Source organism: Diceros bicornis, chromosome 40, assembly GCF_020826845.1.
Source record: "Diceros bicornis minor isolate mBicDic1 chromosome 40, mDicBic1.mat.cur, whole genome shotgun sequence".
NCBI lineage: Eukaryota > Metazoa > Chordata > Mammalia > Perissodactyla > Rhinocerotidae > Diceros > Diceros bicornis.
In genome coordinates this window covers 14,496,251-14,517,851 of record NC_080779.1, presented here as the reverse complement: position 1 = coordinate 14,517,851, position 21,601 = coordinate 14,496,251, and the positions used below count along the sequence as shown (strand labels likewise).

Sequence of the window (21,601 nt, the reverse complement as noted above, 5' to 3'; positions counted from 1 at the left end):
GACTGAAACTTCCGGAAGGCAGAATGCTTTAGCTGCAGGAAGCTGTAACAGCCACAGAGCTTGCCCTAAATAATTTAATTTCATAGGAAGACAACTTTTGATGAGAGAAAACAATTTTTTTGTTATTGTAAAGACATGATACCTTCAAATGGGGAGACTCTGAGGAGCAGTTTATAAACTTGCTTTTCTCCACACTCCTTCCTTCTTCTTAATGTGCTCCCCGACCTCAAGGATTTAGTTTGAGAAGTATATTTATTGCTCAAGCATTAATTTCCAAGAGCTCTTGTTCTCTGGGCTGGGTCAACCGGCTGTGGTAACGGGGACTACTTCCTCCCTGGGGCCAGGCAACAGAGCGGCTCATGAAGTGGCCCTGGGGCTCCAGCTCTCAGACTAAGGCCTCGGGCTAGCAACGTGCTCTTGGGCAAATTGCAGAACGTCTTTGTGACTCAATTTCAGCGTAAAATGAGGAAAACAGCAGTAGCTACATCTCCTAATGTGATTGTGGAGATTCAATGAGACAATCCACGCAAAGCACACAGCACAGCAGCAGGCACCGTGTGCGCTCAAGTGTTAGCTGCTCCCCCAATCACTGCTGCTGTCACTTTGTTGCTGCTGCTGCTGGTGTTATTCTTGCTCCCACTTGAGGAGAGACGAAGACTTTGGTCAAATCCAACCCAAGACACGATGGAAATGAGTAAGACCTTCGCCATGAACGAGCCCTTGTCCTCTGCTGTGATAAGAAAGCCACAGCAGGTGCTGGGTTGCACTCCAAGCCTCTTACTGGGCCAGGTAGCCAGGATGACTCGCCAGAACGTGGTCCATAAGGGTTCCTGCAGACTGATTCTGCACAGACTGCATCTGTGTGTGCACTTGGCTCCCTGTGAGTCCATAAGGTCACCTCTGCATCCGCTGTGCCCAGCATGGGCTTGGCAGGGTGTGAGGACCAGCAGGGTCTCGATAAGGCCACCTTGCCCACGTCATGGAGGAGCCTGGCCCAAGTCACCTAGTGCACCCTGACGTCCCACTCTCTAGAACAGTGCTCTGCTCCTCTGTGTTGACGCTGTGAGTTATGGAGAACCTGGCTGGCAGGCAGGCTCTGATGCGGGGACACAAGGCCCAAGATGGTGGCCCAATTTTTACCCATCTTCCCAGGAGTCTACCCCACACATCAGTCTCAAAATACCCCCTCACATGGAACTCTAAATATAATGGGGAAGAAAACCCTGGTCTCTGGCATTCTAACCAAGCTATTTGTATTCAGGAAGACCTAAAATTAACCATTCAGAAAAATCCTCATTTTTAAATCATTTCTAGAGATATTCAACCACTCCTCTGTGAGACAGATGCCTCTTATCACTTCCTTTTGACTTACTGACTGGTGAGGGTTATTTATTTATTTATTTTTGGTACCTAATAAAATTCAGCCTGGAGGCACTGTTTCTTTCATTCAAAAAGACTTCTAGAATGACCCGCTGAGGGGATGAGGGTGGGACTCTACTGCTGGTCTATACTCATGACAGGCAGGACACAGCTGGGAATCTGGAAGCTGGGAGTTGTCAAGAACACCATCTTCTGAGTGAGAGGCAATGAGCTGTACAATGTAAACTACCACGGTTTCTTGCCCTTTGGCTGACAAAATAAAGCAGATACTCTGCCCTAAGCTAACACACAGCAGGATTCTCATGCCTCCTAAAAATTTGGTATACGCTGTCATTTTTTTTTTTTAGGAAGATTGGCCCTGAGCTAACATCTGTTGCCAATCTTCCTCTTTTTCTTTTTTCTCCCCAAAGCCCCAGTACGTAGCTGTGTATCATAGTTACAGAGTTGTAGCTCTTCTATGTGGGATGCTGCCTCAGCATGGCTTGAGGAGCAGTGAGTAGGTCTGCGCCCAGCATCCGAACTGGAGAACCCTGGGTCCCCGAAGCAGAAAGCATGAACAGGGCCGGCCCCCTATGCTGTCCTTTTTGAAGCAGCAATTTTAAAGAATCTTTTTCCTTTCATCAAATATCTTTCTTGTTTATAAAAGTACCCATGCATCTTGTACAAATTCAGAAAGCAGATAAGAAGGAGAAAAAGTTTTCTATAAATCAACAACCCAAGAGAGCTGTGTTAAAACTTTGGCACACTCCTTCGAATCTTTCCCCATTATGCTGTCATCTTAAAAATACATATCAACAGCTTGTTCCCAGCTCTTCAAACCATTTTCTGTCGAAGGAGAGGCCTGAGTTTGCTCTCTAAGATTTCTGATCTAAAACAGAGGCATCATTACCATTTGCCACAACTCCCAAGAGCCAGAACAGCGCCTGGGCGCTTTATCACCAGAGCAGCCGGGCTCCCTTTCTGTCTTCCTTCCAGGTCCTCTGCTGCCGCCCTGGTTGACATGGAGCCAACAATGTGCGTAGACAGATGCTAAGGGGATCGCTGGGGTTGAGGGAGCCTCCCCAATGCTGAGGGTTTATGTCAGACTTCCTGTACGAAAGTCGAGGGTGTTTTCTGTTTTAAGCATTTATTGATCTATTGTCAGTCTCAGCTTACACAGACAGCTCCTGATCAATACATGCTGGCACAGTCTGAAGCTGCTCTTCATTGGTTCTGTCCAGGAGCCAGGCTGTGTGATTCTACCACAGAACGTGGGTTTTTAACGCTCCTGCGAGCATTTATCTCAAAACCGTGCTGAGCATTTTGAGAATGAGCAAAGGCTTTTCAGAGAGCAAGCTCCCAATTTTAATGATGTATGATGGGACTGTGTCCTGGTTCCACCTCCAAATTAAACCTACCACCATTCCTTCCTTTCCTCATCCAACAAATACAGTCAGTCCTCATCATTCACAAATTCTATATTTGAAAATTCGCCTACTCACTAAAATGTATTTGTAACTCCAAATCAATACTGGTGACTCTTCATTGTCATTTGCAGGCATGCACAGAGCAGTGAAAAATTTGAGTCCCCCCCGATGAGCATGTTCCCAGCTGATGTCAAACAAGGGATGCTCTATTTCTTTTTTGTTTCCGCTCTCATACTGTGAACAAGTGTCCTTCCTGTGGTATACTTAGTGCTACATTTTTTGCATTTTTGTGGTTTTTGTTGGTGATTTTACTCTCTAACATAGCCCCCATGTCTAGTGCTGAAGTGTTATCTGATGTTCCTAATTAGCATAAGGAGGCTGTGATGTGCCTTACGGAGAAAATACGTTGTTAGACAAGCTTCGTTCAGGCATGAGTTACAGTGCTGTTGGCTGTGAGCTGGATGTCAACAGATCAACAATACATAATAAATAAGGTGTCTCCAAACAGAAGCACACATAAAGAAGGTTATGTATTAATCAGTTGACAAAAATGTTGCGATCAGAGGCTCGTAGGAACCTAACCCTATATTTCCCCTAGGAGCAATGGTTCAGGATTCACTAAGTCAGTGTCTGCAGTGACTTTACAGAGCATAATTACCGTGAATAACGAGAATCAACTGTACCTGGTGAGTGTCCACTATGCACCGGCTCCGTGGTAGATGCTAAGTCTGCACAGACGAAGGATGTTTCCAATGCAACACACCTTTCCAGTGTACTGCACACAGGCTCTGCTATAAGAGCAGTGAAGAACAGACAGATCCTTCGACAGCTACGCCAGGGGCCACAGTCCAGGAAGGAGTTCCAGGGCCTGCTGGAAGGCGGCAGGAGAGGGGCCTCTGGGGTACTGGTCTCACTCTGCTTCCTGGTCTGGTGTGTTCAGTGTGTGAAAATTCATTCGAGCTGCACACACATGATCTGTGCCCTTCCCTGCATGGATATCATTCTTCCACAACAAGGAAAAAAAAATACTCTAAGATAATCAGGCCTTCTTCAGTGCTTGGAGAGTGATGAGGAGAAGTACCTAGCTCCCCGTCCACATAGAGAAATGAGGCAAGTTTGTACCAAAGAGCTGTTTCCATACTGCAATTGGGCAAGGCTGCTGACAGAGGGGGTGAGTGCTCCCCCCAGGACATCCTCTCCTGTTAGCAGACCCTTCCCTGCCTCTTCTCCTCGGCCCTCAAACGCACCCTGGGATCCTGGGCCCACTTGCCTTTTCTATTGCTGCCCCCTCTTGCCCACCCACTCTCTCTCCTCCCTCCATTCTCTGAAGGCTTATCCCAAGTCCCTGCTCTTGCTTCCATTTCCTCTCTTAAATAAGACTCCACAAATCAGCAAGGGCAGAGAACTTGCCTCTCTAAGCACAGACTCAGGGAGCTCTCAGGGAGGACAGCCAGTGTGTCTGAGAGCCTCTTTCTCGGCCACCAGCATGAGGCCACCAGAACCAAACTGTCCTCACTCCTTTTCCTACCCCAAGGTCGGCAGGCACCGCCAGGGTCTCCTCCTCACCCCAGCTCCTCTGAAACCCACCTTCCCCTGACCTATCTCCTCTCTCATAATCGTCAAACCCACATAGCAGGGGAAAAAAGTCACTGTTGCTTTACATGGTCCTTGTAGTGTGTTCATATCATAAGAGGTGAGGGCAAGTGAGTGCCAACATTGCCCTTTCTCCTGGACATTTTATGAAGCATCTCACACCGTTCACCCACATAGGGCACGCTCACTTAAACGACGCTGATAACTATCAGCACATCATGGTTTTATAACTAATCCAGTACTGGTGAAAGGGTTGATGGAGTCAGAAGGTTTCCCAATATCAGCATTTACGAGGCTCTGATAATGCATCAGGGGGAGTGGTCCGTCTTTGTGCAGGCCTCCATGAAGAAAATTTATGCGAGTCTTTTCCCAAATGGGCCCTGAGGTCTGCTTTGTTTGTTTGTTGTTACAGCACCAACTATAACTGTTTTAGGGCTCTGTTGCTTGTAGGTAAGATTTGTGTAAAAACATTTAGAAAGAAAAATCAACATCTGGATTTGGATGTGTGGGGCGGGAATCTGGTCACGTGCAGGCACATTTGCTGGGGGTGCCCCAGGGTCAGAAGCTTTGCCAGGCTCTTTGCTTGAGTTCAGGTGCAGCCACCCAGCACTCAGCAAGTCAAGGCTGGCAGACATCCCAGAGCTGTGCAGCCCAATTCCCACGTCTCACGGTGGAGACCCGGGGCCAGGGCCAGACTCAAGGGCACGGAGTTGTGATGGAGGAGCTTGGACTGAAAGTCCATTTGCTCAGCTGCCACTGTCTGTGCAATTAAAACAGCCTCTAAGCAGAAGGCAATGACCAAAGTCCATCTCTGAGCACAGAGACAGCTGGTGTCCATTACCTGCCAGGTGATATAACAGGGAACTTACACAGATATGGGGATGAAAAGGCATTGTTATCTGCAAATAATTTTGAACTATTACATTACATAGCACCCTCTTACAATTAGAAATGTACCCAAACGCCCCACCTTGGACTCCTTGTGGATCTCCAGGAACAGCTGGAATTCTACAAGAGCTGTCTCAAGCGGCCACGGGAGAACAAGTGATCAGTTTGAGGATGGCCCTTGTCCTCAGAGCTTGGATTTCCCTTCCTCTATTATACCCTAACCCTCCCGCACCCACTTTAGATGCGTAGGGAAATTTCTCCCTACCAAAGAAATGTCCACAGCTAAGGTTTATTTGGTCTGGATTTTCAGAGCAGTATCATATTCGTAATGATCCTCCCAACCCTCTTTGTAATGTAAGGATATTTTCAATCCCTATTTCAGATACGGGAACACAAGAGTCTCACAGAGTAAAAGACTTGCCAGGGTCACACAGCCAATGCATGACAAAGTGGGCATTGGAACACAGGCTTTTTGATCTCTAATCTTCATTCACTACATCACATACCATCTCATCACCACTTTCCTATACACCATTCCCTCCCTGTTACAATGTATTGTTGAGGGGCAAACAATAGTTACTGAACCTTGGCACTACTGAGATTTAGGGCTGGATAATTCTCTGCTGTAGAGGGCTGTCCTGTGCACGGTGGTATGTGTAACCTCTACCTGCTCCCTCCCTCCCACTGCCAATGTGACAACCAACTATGTCTCCAGATACTGCCAAATGTCTGCTGGGGGACAAAATCGCCCCCAATTGAGAAGCACTGCAGTATAGCATAACAGTGAGAGCACTGGCTGCAGAGGTAATCTACACAGCCCCAAACTCCCTCCACGGTTTACCTGCTACGTGCCTTTCGGCAAGTTTTTGGGCCTAAACTTCAGCTTTCCCATTTATAAAATAGGATTATTGCTGGAAACCAAAATGTAACACATTTAATATGATGCTTGACACTTAGCAAGTGCTTAACATACATTAGCTATTGTCATTATTTACCCATTTCCTGAGTGTGTATAAGTGGTGAGTAAATGCACTGCAGACTCTGACTTTGAGAAGCTGATGTAGTGAGGGAGACAGACACACAGACAAACAGGTGAAAATATTATGGTGCTTTGACACCAGGCACGTTTTTGGGAAGAGCACAACACTTACAGAGTCTCAGAAAGATGCTACTTGCTAATGAAACAGAGCATTATCCAGATCAGTGCCATCCAAGAGAACTCTCTGCAGCGATGGAAATATTCTCTGTGCTGTCAGCTAGTCAGATGTGGCTACTGAGCCCTTGGGATGTGGCCAGCGTGACTGAGAAACTGAATTTTTAAATCTAATACTAACTCATTTAAGTTTGCTATTTAAACGGCCACATGCAGCTCACGGTTCCAGGTTGGACAGCGCAGATCTGGATCCTTGCTACTCAAGTTATGGTCCGTGGACTAGCAGTATTGTCCTCATCAGAATCAGAATCTTAATTTTAACAAAATTCACAAGCAACTGTAAGTTTGAGAAGCACTGCCCTAGAACAGGTGTTCTCAACGCCAGCCACACATTAGAATCACCTGGGGGATCTTTAATACTCCCATTGTCCAGGGCTCACCCTGGACCCACCAACCAGAGTCTGTGGGGGTGACGACCCCCATGTGCTACCAGCACTGGAACTACTGATCTCAATGCGGCTCCCGGCTTCCGGCTTGAGGAAGCCTTGAAGAGAGAGCCCACGATGGCCCTTTCTGCCTGATACAAAGTGCCCAGCTGACCAGATGGTCCAGTTCCTGAGAACTGAGCTGACCCCCTCTCCAGGCTCTGGTGAACTCTCCTTGAAATCAGCTGGTGACCCCCACCTTGTATTTGGACGTCCACTCCCAGGGCTGCCCACGCTGGTGCCCACACAGCCCCCATATCTGGCGTCACCTCTAGGGCTTTCTGGCACCCTCTGTCCTCAGCCCTCCTCTGAGGGGCCCTCTGCATGGGATGCTCATCCACTTCTGTCATGAAGACACTGCCTTCCCTCTTCAAACCCACTTTTCTCCTCTGCACTGAGCCCTAGGGTAAGTGCATGGGGGCTTCAGTCCTGCATGAGGTTCACGGCTGCCCTAAAAGTGCTGAAGGGCCCTCTGAAGGGCACCAGTGTGGGGGACAGATGGTGGGTGGCACCGCCCATCCACACCCTAAGAGGTGGGCTGCACCCTTGCAGGAACCTGAATGCTGGGCTGGCAGGTTCCAGGCAGAGCAAAGCACAGTGTGACCCTGATCTCCCACAGTACCCTCTACCCCAGATGGGAACTGGAAGATTCCCAGAACCGTCCTGGTCATCCTCAGGTCCTAGCAGTCACTGTGGTCACTTCTGAAGGTGGTGTAGCCTCTGGGCTAGCCAGCATTAAGTTTCCTGTCCCCCTGAATGTAGGGTGTCTGAGCTGGGGTGGGGACTCCTTTCCCAAGGGCTGAGGGTCTGGGAAGGAGCAGAGGTGGGGAGGACAGGCAGGGCTCTCCGTGGGCGGGCACCTGCCACTGTCTCAGTACACTTTGTCCTATCTGGGCCTGGCAGAGCTCGAAACTGACTCCGAGGGACTCCCATCGCCGCTGCGCCTCCCTGGCTGGGACTCAGCTTCCCCTCAGCCCCTGCTCCCTGGCGTCCCTGCGCCCTCTCCATGAGGCAGGGCTGTGGGAGCACAGGTGAGTTCTGTGGCCCCTGGTGGCCTGAGTCCAGCACCAGTCTCCCAGCTGCAGGGCACACCTGTCCAGCTCTCCGAGAAGGCCCGTGGAAGGCCCCCTCGTAGACTCTGGATGAGGGAGGCTCCTCCTGGTCCCACCCCGTTGAGCTGGGGGCTCACAGAAATGCAGCTGTGGTCCCTGAACAAAGTGTTTTGCAAATTCCCCTTCTTCCTCTCCCCCCTCAGGACCCCTGCACATTCTCAGAGTGGTGGGAGGTAGTTCATGACTCCCCGCAATAGTCTGTACACACGTTCTCTCTGGGGTCTTAGAGCCACGTGTTGGTGCCTTCATCAAAACCGGGGCAGGGAGAATCCCATTCCCACATACTGTCCTATGCAGCCCAGATGAGGATATTTTGGTATATCCTTAGGAAAGTATGACTGCAGCATATGAAACTGCAGCACATTTTGCAGTTAAACTGCTTTTGCTGCCCTATGTATCACTAATAACCTCATTTCACACAGGAGGAAATTAAGACTCAGAGGTTAAGAAACTCACTTGCTCAGAAACTCACACCTCCAAACCCAAGTCTTCAGTCTCACCACTAGCCCCCTGCTTGCTTGCTTCTCTCCCCTGTCCCTGCACCTGGTCAGGAAAACATGCTCCCAGGCACGGATACTCTAGAGAGAAAAAGAAACCCTGGATTATTCACAACAGCAAAGACGTGGAAGCAACCCAAGTGCCCATCAAGGGATGAATGGATAAAGAAGATGTGGTATATATATACAACGGACTACTACTCAGCCATAAAAAGACGAAATCGTGCCGTTTGCGACAACATGGATGGACCCTGAGGGTATTATGCTAAATGAAATAAGTCAGACAGAGAAAGACAAATACCATATGATTTCACTCATGTGTGGAAGATAAACACATGGATAAGGAGAACAGATTAGTGGTTACCAGAGGGGAAGGAAGTCGGGAGGAGGGCGAAAGGGGTAAAGGGGCACATATGTATGGTGACAGATAAAAACTAGACCACTGGTGGTGAACACAATGCAGTCTACACAGAAACTGAAACATAATAATGTACACCTGAAATGTACACAATGTTATAAGCTAATAGGACCTCAATAAAATAATTTAAAAAAACAAACCCTGGACGTTCTCAGGGAGCTCAGGGTCCAGTTCAGGAGGGAGGGAGACTGAGCTCAGAACGAGCAGGGGTGTGTGCAGAGTGCTGAGGGGAGCTGGTGGCAGGGGAGGGGCTGGAGGAGATGTCAGAGGGAGCAAAGGAGTGGCAGACGAACTTAGGAAGGCAGAAATGTCGACTTTGGCCAGAATGTAAAAAGCCTTAAATGCTTTACCCAAGAGTTTGAATTTTATTCTAAATATAATGGGAAGGCATTGAGAGTCTTTACAGAGGAAAGCTCCATGGTTAGACCCACAACTTGGAAGAGAGTAAGAAGAGAGAGCTGGGGGAGGAGGTGCTGCAGGTGTCAGGTTAAAGATGATGCGGGCTGATGTGGGGCAGGTCGGGGAGGATAAAGACACTTCACACTAGGATGACAGGGACTTGCTGACCAAGGTGTAAAACACGACTTACATTTTTCATCCATCAGATTGGATAAAAAATTAAAAATATATTGACAACACCCAGTGCTGATGAGAGGGTAGAGAAATGGTCTCTCTCCTGCTCTTAGAAGTGTAAACTGGTACAACCTTTCTGGAGGTAATCTGAAGTTGTCTATTAAATTAAAATTTCACATGCTCTGTGGTCGGGAAAATCCAGTTTTAAGAATCTATCCTAGAGAAACAGTAGTTTGAGTACACAGAGATATTATGGACAAGAATGCTTACTGCAACACTGTTAGCAAAAGGAAAACCTCAAAACAATCGGAATGCCCTTCAGTAGGGAAGTGGTTAAATAAAATATGGTACCCATACGATGCAGCCCTTACAAAGAGTGAAGGCAAGTGACTCATTCCGATCAGAAAAGATGCCCATGCTGTATTGTGGAGGGGAAATTGCAAGCCAACACATATAGCGTTTCTGTGATTAAAAAGAAAAGGGATTCACGTGCCTATATCTGTATGATAATATTGATGTAGCTATGACTGTAACAGGCATGGGGAAGAGTTGGGATGAATTTGTTAGTGGTGGTTCCTTCTGTAGGGTGGGATCAGAGAGGTTCAGAGAGGGATGAGGAGGAGGCCACAATCACTTTTCTGTGTCATTTAAAAGATTATTTTAAATTTTACATATAGTAAAATTCACCTTTTTGTTACACAGTTCTATGAGTTTTAACACACGCTTAGATTCTTCTAACAACCATCACAAACGGGATGCAGAACAATGTCAATACCCCAAAGAATTCTCTCGTGCTACCCCTTTGTAGTCAGACCCCACATCTACTCCCAACCCCTGACAACTGCTGTGTTTTTGCCTCTTCTAGATGTCATATAAATGGAATAATACAGTTTATAAACTTTTGAGACTGGCTCCCTTCATTTAGCACATGCATTTAAGCTTCATCCATGTTACTGTGTGTATCAATAGCTCATTCCTTTTTTATTGCTAAGTAATATTCCATTGTGTATCACAGTTTGTTTACCTGCTGACCAGCTGAAGGATATTTGGGGTGTTTCCAGTTTTTGGTGACATGAATACTGTTTCTATAAACATCCACGTACAGCTTTTTGTGTGAACCTAAGCTTTCACTTATCTAGGATAAATACTTAGAAGCGGGGTTGCTGAGTCATAAGGTAAGTGTATTTTTAATTTTGTAAGAAGCTCCCAAATTATTTTCCAAAGTGACTGTACCATTTTGCATTTCCACTAGCAATGGATCAGAGTTCCAGTTGCTCTGCGTCCTCCCCAACATGTGGTGTTACCAGCATTTTTTATTCTAGCCATTCTAATATGTGTGTAATGGTATCTCATTACAGTTTTAATTGGTGTTTCTCTAATGGCTAATGATGTTGAACATCTTTTATGTGCTTATTTGCATATTCTCTCTGGTGAATATATTCTCTTTGGACATTCTATTGAATATTCTCTCTAGATTATCTCTGGTGAGATATCTGTTCATATCTTTTGCCCATTTTCTGATTGCATTTTTTTGGTTTCATATTGTTGAGTTTTGAGAATACTTTATATATTTTAGATACTAGTCTTTATTGGATATGTGGTTTGCAGATATTTTCTCACAGTCCTTAGCTTGTCTTTTCACCCTATTAGTGGCAGAGCAAAAGTTATTAATTCTGATGAAGTCCAATTTATCAATTTTTCCTCTTGTGGATCATGCTTTGATGTCAAGTCTAAGAACTCTTTGTCTAGTCCTGTGTCCCAAAGATTTTCTCCTATGTTCCTAAAAGTTTTATAGCTTCATTTTACATTTAAGTCGGTGACCCCTTTTGAGGTAATTTTTGCATACCATGTAAGACTTAGGTCAACGTTCATATTTTCGCCTATGGATGGTCATATGCTCCAGAACCATTTGTTGAAAAGGTGAAATAAACCCAAACAAATATGGCCATTTTTTTTTTTTTACAAAGGTGCAAAAGTAATTCACCTGAGCTCCCTGGATCTGTAAATTTATGTTTTTCAAAAATTTACAAAGTTTTCAGTCATTATTTCTTCAGATGTTTTTTCTACTCAAATCTCTTTCCCTTTTCCTCTAAGACTCCTCTGACATGGATGTTATACTTTTTAATATTGTTGTGCTGGCCCCTGAGCCTTTTGTTTTTTTTCTCTTTGTGTTCAGACTAGATATTTTCTATTTCTATTGATCTATCTTTAAGTTCACTCTTTCCTCTGTCACCTCCATTCTACTAATGAGCTCTTCCAATGAATTTTTTATTCCTGTTAGCATATTTTCCTGTTCTAAAATTTCTATTTGGTTTTCTTAAATAGCTTCTATTTCTTTGGAGAGAATCTTTCCATTCATTTCAAAGTGCTTACTCTTAGTTCTGGGAACCATGGTATAATAGATGCTTTAAATATCGTCTAATAATTCCAAAATTGGGATCATCTCAGGGTTGGTGTTTGTTGATTGCCTTTTCGAGAATTTTTTAGGTTTTCCTGGATTTTTGTACGTTGAATAATTTTCGTTTGTATCCTGGACATTTTGAGTATTACACTGAGACTCAGCCCTGTTAAAATTCTCAAACGTCTTTCTGTGCTGATATTATCAGATTCATGCAGGTGCAACTCGGGGGCAAGCCCAGGATTTCACACACATGTGTAAAGGACCCCTCCTCAGGTGTCTCCTTTCTGTGATTTCCAGCCCCCGGGGTTCTCTGGCTAGAAAGCCAGGGTCTAGCCTCTGTGCTCTGTGCACTCTTGTGACTGGGACCACCTCGGGGCAGAGAGGCAAGAGAAGGGAACCTGCAGGACCAGCACCACTACCCCTGCCGCTACGGCCGCTGCTGGTGAGGGGTGCAGCTCACTGCTAGCTCTCTGCTGGGTGGTGTCCGGAGAGTCCAAGGGCTCCAGCCCACAGGTGCTGCTGTGCGCGGAGGCGGCTGCCTCCTTGCTGGCGCTCACCTGGAGTAGGGTTGGAAGGGTTAAAAGTCCTCTGCTACAAAAGGGACACCGTTGCCACTGCCACCAGGCAAGAGGGAGTCAAAAGAGCTCCATCCCGCAGCAACTGCTGCCCCATATCGGGGGGTTGCTGCTTGGTTGCTGGGGCGCACCTGGAATAGGGCCACGACTGTCCCACAAGCTGTGTCCTGCAGGGCTGGTGCTGGCAGCAGGGAGCAGCAGAGCTCGGGGTTGTTGGGACCACGGTGGCAGGCAGGGAGGTGCTGCTTCCTTGTTTGCACATGCTGCTGGGTCATCTTGAGGGTCCTGATCTCCTACCCCGCCCACTGCTCTTACCTCACCTTCCGGAGTCCTCTGACATTCACTTTATGCATTTTGTCTGGGGTTTTAAATTGTATCAGTGGGAGAGATAGGGTGGGGTGTGTTTACTCCATCTTGGTCAGAAATGCTAGTTCCTTTGTCTGTAATTATTTAAGCAGTAGGATTACAAGGTGATTTTTCCTATAATTTTTAGGCCTTTCCATATTAAAATACTTTTAATGACTCTGAGGTCTCTGGATAGATGGGGTACTGAGAAGAAAATGATCTGGGGTAGGACAGGTGTCGATCAACTGAATTACACATGTTGGGATGTCAAGTCAGGGCTGCCCACAGGTGGTGAGGGGCTAGTTGCTGTGGCCGAGGGAGTCGGGGAAGAGAGAACTTCAGGCAACAGGTGGGAATCTGTGACATGTCCTGTCCTGTGCGGGAGAGCCGAGGAGAGGTTGCTGCACTGGGAGGCAAGCAAGGATGACAAGACAAACACGGTGTGAGGGACACAGGAAACGCGGCGAAACTGAGGCCCAGAGTGTTGACCACACTCGCTCAGGAAGGAACTAGAAGGGAAGGATCAAGTATAAAGAAAGGTAGGTCTGAACAAAGTTGGTTTTCTTTAAGAATTCAAGATATATAAATACATATCCTAGCATGATACCAAAAAATACCCTTGTATTCTACTCAAATGAACTTGAATACGCTGAAATAACTGTGTCACAGGGAAGGTGACAGTCTCTTTGAGTTCATTCTCTCCAGAAAATGTCCCTGTCATCAAAAGACAAGATGGGCATCCACCTACACTCCCCTGTGGCATCCAGCTGCCACTGGCTCCTCTGGCCGGTAAGCTATTTGAGGGCAAGGCCCTTGTGCTTTTCCTGCCTTTTGGGGCCAGCACAGTGCTGTGCCTGTGGCAGAGGTACATGAAACATGTGCTGAAGAATGACTGCATGAATGAGTAAGTACTAGAGTCTAGAAAAAGGGTCAGGGACCTGGTGTGTCACTGTCACCAGCCCAGTTGGTGAGAATGAGCGTGGTTTGGAGGCTGAGGCTGGTTATCAGATGAGGCCCCCTGGTGAGAATGGCACTTTGTCCGGCTACTCTCCAAAACATCTAGCATGTGACCACAACTACGTAGCAAATAAATTACACATACACACACAAAGAAGAAAGACTAGAAGGAAAGGCCAACAGGGATAACACCAAGAAAGTGGACTCATAAGTGATTGCTTTTTTTCTATATACTTTCTATATTTTACCACTTTTCCACATGCGACTCTTGAATTCCTTTTTTCTAATTCTAATCCTGTGGGCAGGAACCTGCTTCCTGACCTGTAATGGAGACTCGGGGCTGGACTGGATGGGTAACATCCTGTACAAATGAACAAGGCTGAGGACTCTGGGCCATTCGCCTCCTATGGCATATTAGCAGATGAACAGGTCTCCTTGGCGTTGAGGAGCACAAACACGGTACTGGGCTTCAGTAACCACCCCAAGGTGGCCCTCTGAGGCCCAGCCCACTCAGCAAGCTGGGCTCCTCTGTTTACTGCAACAACGATAGAATCCTCCCGGCCTTCCCCGCTGAAGGGTTTCTCCATGTCTTCAGAGAAGGGAGACACGGTGTGGAGGAGAGGAGGAGGAATACCAAGAGTGCTGGGGACAAAACAGCTTGAGTCCCTGACGCAGAACTGTGCACCCATCTGGGACACTTCAATAACCTAACTTTATGATTCATACCCCTGGAGGGGGGACAGGGGAGATGGCAGCTCATCTGAGAGCTCTGGGTAAAGTACCTGCCACCATAAGATAATAAACGGCAACAATTAGGCCTTTCTGGAAAACTGAGTAATACGGTTATTAAAACTTTTATTATCCGTATGTTTTATATGACTTTAATTGCCTTCAGCTGCTATAATTTGGCAGCAATGAGGATGACAGCAGAAGTAATAATAATGAATTAAACCACAAGCAGATCCAGCATCTGGGGAAGGTGTAGAGGCTGCTTCACTGATGGGGTCCGACAGCACAGACCTTGAGACTCCGCTCTGGTCTGCATGAGGCAGCCCCCAGACTCCAGGGTCCCGGGTGGGACCAGGCAGCAGCCCCAGCCTTTCCTGGCACTTGTCTCTCTAACACCACCACCCTGGGGAGGGTCAGTTCCTAGCAGATGCAGGAATTCTTCCTCTCCTCTCTTTGCACTGAAATGAAAATCACTATTTGTGCCCCGTAAAATAACCTAGATTCTTTCACTCCAGAATTCATCTAAATCGGTTATTTCTGTGGCTTAGAGAATATTAATAAACATAGATGGACAAGACAATTCTTTTACTATCTAAGCAAAGCCGTCAATAAATAAATACCATATTGTATTTTATGAATCAAAGGGAAAAAAACCATAAGGTCTTTAACTACAGACCATTCCAGGCATTTGACAATGAACAAAGCATAACTCGCACAGCTTAGGCTGAGGAAGTTATAAACTATCAATGCGTCAAGCATTACTCTCTGAAGCTTCTTTTTCAGTTCTGACCATGAACCTGAGTATCTGTCTAAGTTCCATTTATTCAGCAAGCCCTTGAGAGACATTTTCAATTCCAGGCCATGAAGGTGGATGGTGCTGATGTCAGGGATTTATCTGCACAGAGCAAACCCCCTCCTCCCTTGCTGTTTCAACGGCTTTTTGAATCACCCTACAATAGCTTCAGTAACCTCGGTGGAAATTTGCAAAGTGGATCATCAGCTACAGTCGAGCCTCCGCCAAGCTCCCTCACTGATTATTCTAATGTAGCCACGCAGCGAAAAACCACACCTGAGCCAAGGGGCCCAGAGCAGACAGGCCACGTGTGTGGGCTCTTTGGGGGCGTTTTCCCTGGAACCGCCTGCATCTTTGGGGGTCACCTTAGGAACCTTAAGCACTAATACACTGCACTTTTACTAACTTTCTAGGAGAGAGACAGATAAGATGAGAATTTCTTTGAACTTGTCTTTATGTTTCCTTGTGAGCTAATTCTTCCTCTGTGTGTCATTCATCTTTCTTTTAGGGTGTGGGGTCCCTGGGAGAACAACTGGGTTCTATTTCCTTTCTGTCCCACAATGCAGTGCTTAAGTGTAGTCCTGGACTTATAATAGCCACTTAAAATATCCTGAATGTTTTGTTTCGTTTTTTTTTAAATAAAATTTGCCATGGAAAATTTCTCCCCAGGGCCCTCATCACACACACACACACACACACGCACACGCACACGCACACACAACTCATTTGTGTAGTTTTGTTTTCTGGAACACTGATTTCCATTAAAAAAAAAAGAAACCATCAATGAAAGATTGTTTAGCTCCACTGCAAACACCCATTTCCAACAGATTTCTCATTTCTTCTGAAACACTATAAAAGGTAACAAATGTCAAAGACATGGAAAGGTCATCTATTTTGTCTCCGCTCATTTTCGGACAGTTGCTTTAGAAGATTCCCACGTTCTGCCCCAATCTGAACACCATCTCCCTTTCGAAACAGGGAGTTAACGCCCACCGGTCGAGGAGCTCACACGTTACAAAGGCTTGTGACTCTAATACATGGGATGCTTCCTGTGTGAGGCTGGGCCACGAGAGCCTAATTACTAAACAGGAGGAAATTCTTCCTGGGGGGAAAGGTCAGAAGGACTCTAAGCCATGGAGGAACCAGATGCTTCATTTATAACCAAGTAGCTTAGGCCCCGGGAGAATCTCCATCAGTCAGAGTACATATATCCTAGAATTCTGGGTCTCGCTGAGCTTCAGAAAAAAAAATGGAAGAAGCCTTTGAGTGATCCACTGAGGGGCCCATCTTCTCTCAGGAAATATGCTGCAAAGTGAGTTTTTACATTTTCCTGACTCCTCTAAACTTACACAAAATCCTGATATTTGCTTCCCCTTCTCTACTCTCCATTCCTAACTCTTGATCAAACATGTTAGTGGTACCAAGAGGAATTTTGACTTTTTCTTCCAATTCCCCTGGAACAAAGTTTTTACCCAAAGTATCTGCATACTTTGTGGACGTCCAGCAAGACAGGCCAACTAATACGATTTCCCCACCGTCCTCCCCCTTCCCAAACACCATCATGCCAGGCTGCTCCGGCTGGAGCTCTTACCAGCTCCCCTGTGCGGTGACCTCTTCTCCCCCGTCCGATTCTCCTTTCTGGGGTCCTGGGGCTCAACCTTCTCCAGCTCCCCGGGGCCCGCATCAGAGGGAGCAGGAGGGTGTGGGAGGGTGAGGGTCTGCAGCAGCGGCTTTCGGGGCAGGGGCGGTTTGGAGCTGAGCTGCTCCGATGACCGGGCCTTCCCCTTTCCTTGGTCGTTTGGAGACCTGGCACCTCGAGTGGTGGGGGCCGTCCCCGTCTGACAATTCTCATCTTTCGAGAGCACAGTCAGTCCTCCTTTTTCTAGCCGGATCTCGGCACTGTATCTCTTTACGCCTTTTACTTCCGGAGAGGACACATCCCTGTGTTTGAAAGAGAGAGAAGTGGACCGGAGCTTGACAGGAAAGGGGTTTCTGTCCTCACTCAGGGGTGGCTCCGGAGCAGCTGTGCAGGGGTCTCTTGTGGCTGGTGTGGTCGCCGCATCCCGGGGGCTGCTGCCTGGCCCAGCCTGGCTGGTCCCCCTGTCCCCTGAGTCCCCAGAGCCGCACTCAGCCGGCGAGGGTGGCTTCTGAGGGTCCAGTTTTCCGTCCTGGGGCTCAGGGAGCGCCCGGAGGTCATCGAGCGCGGCCTCGCTCTTCCAGGCCAGGCTGCTCCTCAGAAGGGGCAGGCGCACGGCCGCGGGGCCCACGGGGCCGGGGCGCTCGAGCCGCCGGGCACTGCCCTTGTGTGGCCACCCCCTGCCCGACGACACAGAGAACTTCTGCACGCCGCGCACCCCGCTGCCTGCTCTCTCGATTTTCCGCTCCGGCGTCACCCGCTCGGGTCCCCCCTGTGGGCACTCCACCTGCTCAGCCTTGGAGGGCTCCGGGGGGGCAGCCTCTTTGTCCAGGGAACAGGGAGTGGGCTCCTCTGGAGGCGACTCTGAGGTGGGCGGGGTGGGAGACGCAATGAGGCTCACAGTCACTGCCGGGGCCTTGTGCTTCAAGCAGCTCTTGGGGGCCAGGGGGCTTGAGGCCAGGGCCTCAGAAGATTCTTTCCCTGCTCTCTGGGTACTGGGCACTTCCAGCATCAGCTCCACCTCCTTCTGGACATTTTGGTCTGGCCCATTTGGACCAGAGGGAGTCTCCAAGGTGGTGGCAGGGCCAGTCTCAGAAGGTGTCATGTCCCCCTCAGGGATGTAAGACGATAACTGACTCTCGATGTCTCCAGAAGCACAAACCACCCCATCAGCTGTGTCCTCGGCTCGGGTACATGTGTTTGCAAGGGGCAGCTCCTCCCTCTGGTTTTCATTGTCAGGATTAGGGTGCAGGGAGCCTTCTGGCAGAGATGGGGACTCCGAGCAGGGGGCTTGGCCTAACACGGGCTCAGTGACCTCTGGGGTGGCCGGGTGGCTGGAGGGGTTATCCTCAGGGGGGCTCTCCTCCTCAGCGCTGGCACTGAGCGCCGGGCAGTGCTGCAGGCGCGCCCGTCTCGCACGGGGCCCCCCGGGTTGCAGCACGGTGGCCGGTGCCCCAGGCTCAGGGCCCCTGTCCAGCACCACATCCTGCTGTCTGGGACTGGGGTTCTCTTCCGTGCTGACTTTGGGTAATGGCTTCTCATCATATTCCTCCTCCTCTGGGGTACATGTCAGATCGCTCAGGGATTCAGACTGTGCTCGCTATGAGAAATAAAGAGGACAACAGACAGCATCGTTACGTTGAATCTTAGGAAGCCTATGACCGTCCCATCTTGTTCGAGGCTTAATACGGCTTAAAGGAAGCAGTACGTCTCTAGAGCTGGCACTCAAGCAGACATTCACACACAGGTGTCTCTTCTTAATCCCTCCCTTACTGGTCTATTTGGAGTGTTGCCTCCCAGGTTCAGCTTTCAGCAGCACAGTGGCAGCTATGCCCTAAAAATAAATATTGCCTGAGGCTCTGTGGCCGAGCCACAAAGCCAGTGGACACTGCTCAACGGAGTGAAGCAAAGGGAAGGAGACCAACATCAGCCGGTGTCTGCCATGCTTTGTGCTCTACACTTGTCATTTTATTTACTCCTTGATTAGTCCCAGTGAGGGAAGGACTGTTATTTCCTCTTTGCACTTGGAGAACCAAGAGCTCAGAGAGGTCTATACCCTGGTCAAGGCTGAGCTTATCAGCTCAGCTGAAGAGCTGGTGCTCTGTGACCCTGTGCTGCCTCAGAGCCAGTCTCCCACCTCAATGCTCTCTCCCCCCAGGGATGTGGGCTCATAGTGAAGGCAGGCTGGTTTGCCTAAAAGATGATTCATATCATGTCAAACACTATCAAAAGCAAACTATAGCTTATAGGATAAAGGTCAAAACCATAGCTTATAGGATAAAGCCCAAACTTCTCAGCTAATTTTAAAGTCCTACATTCTCCAGTCTTAACTTGTTTCTCCCACTCCCTGCTCAAGTCAAGCCAAGCCCCCCGTACTGCACGTAACAGACTCTGGGCCCGAGTGACTAGCCAGCTCCTGTCCCTCACACCTCCAGGGTGCTCTACGGGCACCCCTGAGAACGGTCTCTGCTGCCAATCCTACAGGAAGCCTTGCCTGTAGTTTATGGCTCTCCCTTCTCTCCTGAAGCCCTACTGGCCTGACAACAATACATTGCCTTGTGGTATGTGTCTTCTGGAAAGGCTCTGGAATTTAGATTTCGTCCAACTTCCTCCTCACTGCACACAAAGTCAGTTCCTGCTCTCTCAGGAAGGAAAGGAGAGCACGGTAATCATGAGTCATTCAAAAGCCGTATGTGAGAGTGACCAAAAGGTTGAGGGTGTTGAGGTTGACCTTGTTAAAAAGTTCATGACATTCGACCTCAAGAGGGACCCAAGCTGTTGCACAGTGCAGCTCTCTCCTTCCCCTTTTGTTAGGCAACACTCAGGGGAGTGTTTGCAATGGCGGTGGTGGTGGTTGTTTATTGCTGTTATTTTAACATTTTCCAGCTGGCATCTGCTTGCTACCAGAACACAGGATAACTGGGATGTATGTGACAATACCCAAGCAAACTCTTGCCAAGACACACAATCCTACTCCTCTGGATTTAAAAAGAGGAAGATGTTCAAAGAAATGTACAGAAGAATTTGCAAAGGCTGCAGGTCCAAAAGGTACTACCGGCCTTTTGCGACTACAGGAAAATCACTAATGTTGAAACCTCTTTAGGATGTGGGTCACACTAAACCTATCGGAACCCACACTAAGCAGAAAGCTGAGGAGCAGACCCAGCTTGGGCACATCCCAACTTGAGCCAGCGGCAGCTACGAGGAGGTTACAGTGGAGGCGCCAGGCGAGAGGAAGGCTGGTGTGGAGTGTGGACTCCAGCGGGTGGGCTCGGACACGGAGCAGAGGCTTTGCAGGGAACAAAGCGGCTTCTGACTCAGCCCATGCTCTCCGGCTGGGTACAGCAGAGAGGATGCGTAGGCCCACTCCATCTCCACCACCTCCCCCTCACCTCCTCCTCTGGGCCCTCACTGCGGCTTTAGACCCTGGAAGCCTCCCGAAGACACGGAAGTGGGGGACCCATTGCTCAGCCTGCACCAAGATGGAGACTGTCACGGCTGCCTGATCATCTACCTCCTGCCAGAAAGGAAATGTCTTTGGGCAGCGTCCACGTCATCTCTGGGCAGAGGACACTGCCGATGAGCAGTGCCAGGGCGGAGAGGAGGCGTCAGTCTCTGTCTGAGACCCGGGACTTGTAGCTGGCAGCTCTGCCAACCATATAACCTTGGGCGAGTCATCTAATCATGCTGCTCCTGATAAAATAGAGTTAATAGTATTCCCAGCTCCTGGCACTGCCTGGGTTGGGACGAGGACCAACTGGTGTGGTGAGATGTTAGTGTAAACATTATGGGCGTTCCGCTTCTCCTGCGTTGGAGCCACACACAGGGGCCAGCTCTGTGCAGCAGGGTAAACGCTGAGATAACAACCAGCATTTGTCTTTGGCGTGTTTTTCTTTTCCAACCCCTGCTTTGGTGGGGCAGAGAGATTCAGCCAAATGCACTCTCCAATGTGTTTTTCAAACTCATAATAAATATCACAGTCTTGACAGCCAAGGTTTTTTTTCTTTTTACTGTGCAAGATGGGATTTTTAAGGTAAGAAAAGCACCCCCCCCCTTTTTTTTTTCTAGAGCTCCAAAAGATTCAGAGCCTAGATGACATGGAGCAGGAAGTTGACCCTACTGATCACAGAACCAGAGAATGCCCGACCAGGCCTGGACAGCCCCTCTGCCCAAATGGAGGAAAGGACTTGGAACCAATGAATGAACGAATGAAGGGAGCGTTTATGCAGGGGAGAGATGTATCTGATTAACGCTGAAAAAGACGAGCAACCCCAGTTCCTGCAGCATGGTCCCACTACCCGTGAGGGTTTCTCAAAGGGCGCCTGTGACCCTGAGGGGGGCGAGGCGGGGGTGGGTGGGAGTGGGGACTGCCAAGCCTGCCCGTCCCACCTCCGCGTGTAGAAAGAAGCCCGATTACCGATGACAGCCGCCTCATTTTGCTTGACCGCTGGTTGCGGGGCTTAACCAGAAGCTTGTGCTTAGCTGCAGAATTGTCCAGGCAGGAGGAGAATTCTGGGGGATAATCGAAATCAGCCACGGGTGCCAAGCTGCTGTCTGAGGTCCGTGGGGAGACAGTGGCATCGCTCGCCTGCCTGGAGAAGAGCTGGTCTGGAGACACCGGCCGGGATGAGGAAACTAAAGAGACCTTCACGGGACAAGG

The 21,601-nt window shown here is 48.5% G+C and overlaps 1 protein-coding gene across 1 annotated transcript in view; it reads right to left on the bottom strand.

Annotated features, from left to right (window-relative positions):
* CRACDL (CRACD like) overlaps positions 1-21,601 on the bottom strand; it is a 90,282-nt gene that overhangs the window by 7,790 nt on the left and 60,891 nt on the right. The window contains exons 8-9 of the mRNA XM_058534497.1: positions 21,359-21,533; positions 16,897-18,541 (exon numbers count right to left, since the gene is read on the bottom strand). Of these exons, the coding sequence (XP_058390480.1) occupies positions 16,897-18,541; positions 21,359-21,533 (1,820 nt within the window). The remainder of the gene's footprint in view (positions 1-16,896; positions 18,542-21,358; positions 21,534-21,601) is intronic.